General features: G+C 30.5%; 2 protein-coding genes and 1 long non-coding RNA gene across 3 annotated transcripts; 2 read left to right on the top strand and 1 right to left on the bottom strand.

The window, feature by feature from the left end:
• The first annotated feature begins 701 nt into the window (after window positions 1–701).
• LOC113789814 (ATP-binding cassette sub-family G member 4-like) lies at window positions 702–3,770 on the top strand. Its single transcript, XM_027339400.2, has 3 exons — window positions 702–1,717; window positions 1,779–2,896; window positions 2,971–3,770. Exons 1-3 carry the CDS (start codon window positions 1,114–1,116, stop codon window positions 3,643–3,645), a joined length of 2,397 nt encoding a protein of 798 aa, XP_027195201.2. The 5' UTR covers window positions 702–1,113; the 3' UTR covers window positions 3,646–3,770.
• A 1,475-nt stretch (window positions 3,771–5,245) lies between these two features.
• On the top strand, window positions 5,246–5,759 carry LOC142644974 (uncharacterized). Its single transcript, XR_012846183.1, has 2 exons — window positions 5,246–5,355; window positions 5,418–5,759. It is a non-coding gene; the product is annotated as an uncharacterized LOC142644974 (long non-coding RNA).
• On the bottom strand, window positions 5,361–6,465 carry LOC113789815 (mpv17-like protein 2). The gene is made up of 2 exons (XM_027339402.2): window positions 5,819–6,465; window positions 5,361–5,751 (listed from the first exon to the last, which is right to left on the bottom strand). Exons 1-2 carry the CDS (start codon window positions 6,225–6,227, stop codon window positions 5,498–5,500), a joined length of 663 nt encoding a protein of 220 aa, XP_027195203.2. The 5' UTR covers window positions 6,228–6,465; the 3' UTR covers window positions 5,361–5,497.
• Window positions 6,466–7,456: the final 991 nt, after the last annotated feature.

Genomic DNA, 7,456 nt, shown 5'->3' with positions numbered 1-7,456 from the left:
GAAAATTCAATTTTATCGATCAAAAAAAAAAAATACCCCATTCATCATAAGAATAATAAATATGAACAGAATGTTAGCTATAGTTGCCAAGTTATTCAATTGATTAATGAATTTAAAACAAAACCAGAATTTTCTACTTTATCTAATCGATTATTGTTCAATACTAATCATTTGATTAATATGGATTTTTGTTGTTGTTGTTGTTGCTGAAATGAATGATAAAACAATATATTAATTTACTTGTTTCAGCGAAAAAAAAAAAAATTAGTTTTTATAAAACTTGAAATAATCGATTGATGATAATGATTTTTTTTTATTCTTGCAAACTAACTTGAAGGAAGGGAACCAAATTTTATTTTATTTTATTTTTTTTGTTTCAAGTTCAAAGACGGTCGATTTTTTTATTCGTTTGAAACTATATTCTTCGTTTTTTCATACAAATAATATATTTATATGAAAAAAATTGACCCATTCATATACAAATATAGCATATGAAAACACAGGGAGCGGAATCCAAGAAACAAAAACAAAAAATTGATCGAAATCGAAATTCTAAATTCTAAACGAAATGAATTTAATTGGAAAAAAAATCGACATTAAACTTGAAAGTTTATATATAAAAAAAAGAAACATTAATATTTTTGACTTTGTTCCTTTTTTTTTTTGTTAATACAGGTATATACAGGTACTGATTGTCGTCATCTAATAACATAAAAAAGTAAAACACTGACTGGCTGGCTGGCTGGCTGGCTGGCTGAGACGAAACACTTTTTTCTATTTCAATGCGCATGCTCGAAAAATGGATGGCTTGCATTTTTTATTTATAAGGATCTTTTGATTTTTACATAAACAAATGGCTGGCTTGCATTGGACTTGGCCTTATGACTAAGCTAGACTTCGTCTACTTAGTAGACGAAGCCAATGGCCAATGGCTTGCAATGCTAGTAGTCTCATAGTCGTCAACAACTTAAAAATTCATATCTTTATGTGGTTTATGAAAATATTCGTTTAGTCGTCAATAACATTCGTTTGTGATGAATTTTTTTAAAAAAATTGTTATACAAATAATTGTAATGGAATAAGTAAAATATTTAAATTTGAGAAAAAAAAACTATGAATATTCAACAGGATATTAGTCAAGATTCACTTACTATTAATAGTGATATCCTGAATTTTGATGATGATGATAATAATAATAATGTTTTAAATCAACGTTTTAATGATGAACAAAATTCAGCTGAATCACATAAATCGCAATCAAATTTGATTCCAAACAATGAAACAGATCATCGTAATCATACACCATCACCATCTATAACACAGCATCGTTTGAATACAATTATGACAAATAATACAAGTCCTGTACTTAAATCAATTAAAAATGTAAACAATGTTAATTTTGTTCAAACACGAATTACACCAGTGGATAATGGTAAAATTAAAATGTTTGTTAATCCGAATTCAATAAAAATTCCGACCATTATGAATGGATCGATGAACAATAATCAAGTATTACCGATTGGAAATTCAGCCAAAAATTTCAATATCATATGGAAAGATATTGTTTACAGTGTACAACAATTTAATCGGGCTACATTTAAAATGGGTACACGCCAAATATTGAATGGTTTATCTGGTCAAATTGATAGTGGCCAAGTTACGGCAATAATGGGTCCAAGTGGTGCCGGTAAATCTACATTTCTCGAAGTGTTAGCATGTAAGTATTGAAGTATATCATAGTATTATGTGTGATGTTACAATGACAATATTATTATCAGGTCGTAAAAATAAAGGCCTAAACGGTTGTATCAAAGTTAAAAACATCAGTCAAATTCGTATAGCATATGTACCACAGAACAATTGCCTTATGGAATTGTTAACTGTTTTCGAAACGCTTACATTTGCTTGCCGTTTGAATTATTCAACGATGCCAACTGTCAACTATAATCGTGTGGAAAAATTAATCACAGAATTTGGTTTAAGCGAAATTCGTGACACTAAAGTGGCTCGTTGCTCGGGCGGACAACAGAAACGAATTTCAATTGCATTAGAATTGTTTTCCAAACCGAATTTGTTAATTTTGGACGAACCGACAACCGGTCTAGATTCGGCATCGTGTTCATTAGTGGTAAAAATAATTCGTGAATTAGTTAAAAATCCAAAATACCCTATGGCAATATTGGCCACTATTCATCAGCCATCATGGAGCGTATTTACCGAATTTGATAACGTTTACATTATTAACAATAAAGGAGAAAATCTTTATCTAGGTTCTCCACATAGATTGTTACCATTGTTAGAGAAAATCAATCTACCCTGTCATCGTTACAATTCTCCACCGGATTATATAATTGAAATAGCTGCAGGTGATTATGGTGATAAACCAATCGAATTAATACAGCAAGAATTTCAAGGATCACAAATAAACGACGATGAATTGGAACATTTGATGACGATAGCTGAAAGTAAAGTTATAAGAAAAACTCCATTATTGAAATCAACATTAATATTATTGGGTCGACATTCAATAATATTTCGTCGAAATATGATGATTGTATTCTATCGAGTGATTGGTATCATATTGCTTAGTATTTGGCTATCGGTTACATTTGGTGATACAATCGGTAAATCATCTGGTTGTCCACTTAGAAAGCTTCAATTGTATAATATTCCTATGGAAAAACTTAATTCAATGTTTGAAGATGAGGTGCTTGCAATATTGCAAAACAATTGCTGTCTATTCTTTGGATTGATTGTTGGTCTAATCAGCGGTATAACGACCACCGTGTTGGGATTTCCTAAAGAGATGCATACATTAATGAAAGAATACAACAATGGTTGGTATTCATGTATTAGTTTCTATATGACCAAAACCATACTTGACATACCGATGCAGGTAAGATTGTTTATGATGTATAATGTTTTTTATTTGGAAACCATATCTCACAATTGAACTATTTTTTTTCCTAGCTGGTCATTCCAACAATTTACACGATCTATATCTATAACGCAACCGGTCAACCTTCTCAATATTTTCGCGAAGCTTATCTTTTGTTGATTACCATATTGGTAAGTTTTGTAGCCGAAGGTATGGGAGCTGCAGTATCAGCAGTTTTTATGCGTGATTCAACTACAGCTGCATTTGCTGCTGGTGCTATACCAATGCCGATGATATTGTTTGGAGGATTTTTGGTTAAATATTCTCGTATGCCATTTTATATGCAATGGGCATCTTGGTTATCGATGATGAAATATGCTTTTGAAGCAATGATAACAGCCATATATGGTTTTGAACGTTGCAAATATAATTATGATGAATTTCTTGCCACTGTCAATGTCAGTCAGATTGAGAAGCCAACATGGGCCCAATATTTACCACTAATGTTATCTACATTGAATCCCAACGAAACATTTACCGATATGGATGATGATGAGAAAGCTATAGAAAAGCTTTATACATCTACATTTAATGCAATAGATAGTTCAAATCGAGAATTTTCATATGATGTTTCTGTTATATTTGGCTATTATGATATTGGTGGTGATTGGGTATTATATCGATCATTAATTGCAATGATAATTTATTTGATTGTTGTCAAAATACTAACATATTTTGTTATATTGAACAAACTTAAACGTGGTTAATAATATAGTTATTCAATAATTTAATAATTTATTTTACTATCACTAATTTATTAAATTTAAAATATTCCATTAAGTATATTTTCATAATGAGTAAATAATAAACAAAAAATAAAAATAAGATAAAATGATTAACTTTGTTGATTTACAATTTTTTTTGCCATATGGAAAAAGAATCGAAAAAATTTGAAATAACAAAAAAAATGGAAAAACCATAATGTTCATAGCTTCTGTAGTACGAGAAAGGAAGATTATTAACATTACTTGACATGACATGTTGTTGATGTCATGTCAGATTGTCTAACATTTTTATAATCATCATATCATGCATTCAACAACAACAACGATAACAACGAAAATCAATCCGAACTTGATCTAAACTGTACAAGAATTGATGTTGTCCATACTTGGCATTCATGTTGACCTCTTCACACAATCCAATAACAACAACAACAACAAAAAAAACAACAATAAAGAACGGACATTCAAGACTGATTCATTCGAAAAATAATAAAATAAAATAAATGAGAATGAATGTATAAGTGAATGAATTCGATTCAATATCAAAAACAAAAATTGTACAAACAACAAAATGTATAGAGGGATGCTAAACAACAAACAATAAAATTCAATTCGAATAACTTTGTTTAAGCCATTGGCCATATTTTTTTATTTCAATTTTTCAAATTTTTATTTTTATTTTTTTGTGTTGTAAAGGATAAAATGGTGGCATTATTGTCTTGGTGATGCAAAGAATGGTAACTGATCTATCTGATGATGGCCATCATTATCCAAACATTTACAATGTTGGAAACAATCATCATCATCATCATCAATATCACTTTATTCAATTCAGTAGATTACATACAAACACAAAGAATATTGTTGCACCTGATGGGTGAACCATTGTCATTGACATCAATTGGACGATTCAATTTTTTTTTATATATATTTCATTTTCTTCTTAATCATTTTCTCGTCATAATGATGATGATATAATTGAAATTGAATTCGCAAATTCGATGATGATGACGACGACCATTATTCATGATGAGCCCCGAATGAATAAATGGATGGATAATGGCAATGGATTGAATTGAATTGAATTGACTTTTAAAAAAATTGGATCATGGAATCCTTGTTGTCTTCACCATTGTTGACCGGTGTTTTTTGGATATGATTGTCCAATGAAATAAATTGGCAAGGAGAAATTGGAACATTGTCGTGCTGATCCGCTAAGCTATTTGGTCATTATATTTTCATCATCATCATCATCATCATCATTTAATTGATGCCTGATTTTTCAATGAAACGGATCGTTCGTTCTTGGTCTATTCAAAAATTGTCAAATGTTTCAATATACAAAGTAAAATGAATTATTGGATTTAAATTTATATTTCCTTATTGTCTCCAAATTCATTGCCTTCATCATTGAAAAATATCCATTTATTCAAATTACAAATATTTATTAGAAGTTTTGTAAACATGAAATGCAAATCAATAATTTAATCCGAATTTTAAATTAAGAGAAAATAAACGCCATCTATGGAGTCTGCAAGTCAATGTAAGATCAATGATTGATAAATTTCTTTAAAACTAGATGGCGAAACTGAAGATTTGAATTTTTTTTTTACCTCGGTTAACGATGGATGCTTTTATTTATCCATAAAAATAATTCATTCATTTGATCGAATGAATCGATAAAGAGGTGAGGTAAATGAATTAGAAAAAATTTATTAAGGACAAAAGAAAATATATAACAAAGCTTTTAACAGGACCATAATGGCCAATACTCAAGTATCACATCAAATTTATTTAGATGAGAAATGGTCTATGAAGAATACAGCAATCCGGTTCAAGAAGAATCGTGTTGTTCGCGTAATGGTTTCTTGTATTTGACATATGGTGCATAGATGTCAAAACCTAATGAAATAATATTGTCGAATAATATACGATAACGTAGTGGTAACAAGGCAAAATTGATCAATTGAGCTGGTGGCCAAATAATCCATTCGGCAATATAAATATTTTCCATTCCCTTTTCCAGCAATTCCTGTCTGAAATGATGCCAACCAGAACGTTCGCATAGCGATAGTGTACCGAAATAGACTTTTTTTTAAGGAAGACAAATTTCCAATGACTATTAATTGTTATCAATCATAATCCGAATACATACCGAATAAATTCACCGGACTGAATAGGATTTGATCCAACAAAACCAATTTGATTAATGTAACAGGATGACGACGATTTACTGTACCATAAAAACGTTCCAACAATAAATACCAATAATGAGTAAGAACACCGGTACTCAAACCAGCCGTAGTCATGTGAACGGTTCGAATAGTCGAATAGTTGGTAGATTTTTTCGATTCATTTGAATCATCATTCTTTTTGTGAACATTGTCCATTAGAATATCGAAATTCTGTTGTATAGAATCACCTATGGCACCCATAGATGCCGAAATCAGTGCATTGGTGAGCAAAAGATTACGACGGCCAAAAATGACTGAATGAACGAATCCAGTCGTACGTTTAATTTGGGTACGAAACGTTTTGAATACATTCCAAGTAATGGATCGCATTCCCTTTCACAATCGATCGATTCACAATTAGCAGATTGATATTCTAATCAAATAGAAATCCAATACCGTTTGAAATTCGAAAAACAAAATCGAATTGGCGTGTATACAGCAAGCATGCAAGGACATCTGGCATCAACACACACGTGTAATTCTGGTAAAGTTTCTCATCATTACGATTCGCGAATTCATTCGATTGCGTAAACATTTCTTTCAATTAACACTTGAAAAAATATATTTGAGAATTTTTTCCCTTACATTTTTTTTTCATTATAATAAAAACAAAATACTTTGAGAGTTAATCCATTCATTCTCATCATTTTGATAAATAATATAATTGCTCACCTAAGGCGAAAATTTTTGTTTGCATCTTTCTCATGCAATGAAATAAAACACGCCTACTAAATTGATTCGAAACAAAATATTCGAACAACAACAACAACAAAAAGGGGTAACAAACAAACAACAATGTGGGGATGACATATAAAATGACTAGAAACATGCATGCATGTTGTTTTTCGTGTTACTTTAATCTATCGTATCCTCTTTGTCTCACTGCAATGATGATGATGATGATGATGATGATGATCAAGGTATGAAATATGAAACAAGTTACATACACACATTGTCATCGTTGCGCAAGTTTTGCTTTTCCGTGTGTGTGTGTCGCCCTATTGTTTGTGTGTATGAGCAAAAGTGATTCCAAAGAACAACAACGACAAATAAAAGAAAGAAAGAAAGAGGTTTATAGATGTTCGTTTGGCCTCGAAAACTGAACATTAAAAAAAAATTGTTCGTATAAACTTCTTGCCCATCATCATCATCATCATCGAATGTCTACCAAGTTGCCAAAGACGATGATTGCCTTTCCTATGTAAGCATTCAGCTAAATAATAATAAAAATAAAAAAGAAACCATCCAAATAATAATAATAATAATCAGGCAAAAGATCATTTTCTCTCGACCACCAATTCGATGCTTGAATGCATTCTTGTCGAACATTTGGCTAGTGATTGTCAATTCGGGCAAAAAAAAATGATGAAGAAATAATGAAAGAAAGAAAGAAGAAGTCATTATTGAATTCAAATGGCGCCTCTTTTTTGTTTGTTTGTTTGTTTGTTTGTTACCTGTTTAATATAAATTGTTTCGAAAAATTTAGAAAGGAATAAAAAAAAAGTCAAATGTGTTGAAATATATATAGATATAATAAAATTGGATAACCTATCATCCTT

Source organism: Dermatophagoides pteronyssinus, unplaced genomic scaffold (assembly GCF_027571235.1).
Source record: "Dermatophagoides pteronyssinus isolate colony J.1.1.1.1 unplaced genomic scaffold, Derpt_VIB-CSIC_2022.12 sq0005, whole genome shotgun sequence".
Taxonomy (NCBI): Eukaryota; Metazoa; Arthropoda; class Arachnida; order Sarcoptiformes; family Pyroglyphidae; genus Dermatophagoides; species Dermatophagoides pteronyssinus.
Note: the sequence above shows the minus strand (reverse complement) of the source record. Positions and strands in the feature narration are given on the sequence as shown.

Coding starts and splice junctions, on each gene's coding strand:
- LOC113789814 (XM_027339400.2), top strand. CDS start 1,114: ATGAATATTCAACAGGATATTAGTCAAGATTCACTTACTATTAATAGT. Junction 1,718..1,778: donor ATTTCTCGAAGTGTTAGCAT/GTAAGTATTGAA, acceptor TATTATTATCAG/GTCGTAAAAATAAAGGCCTA. Junction 2,897..2,970: donor TACTTGACATACCGATGCAG/GTAAGATTGTTT, acceptor TTTTTTTCCTAG/CTGGTCATTCCAACAATTTA.
- LOC113789815 (XM_027339402.2), bottom strand. CDS start 6,227: ATGCGATCCATTACTTGGAATGTATTCAAAACGTTTCGTACCCAAATT. Junction 5,752..5,818: donor CAGTCCGGTGAATTTATTCG/GTATGTATTCGG, acceptor CTTAAAAAAAAG/TCTATTTCGGTACACTATCG.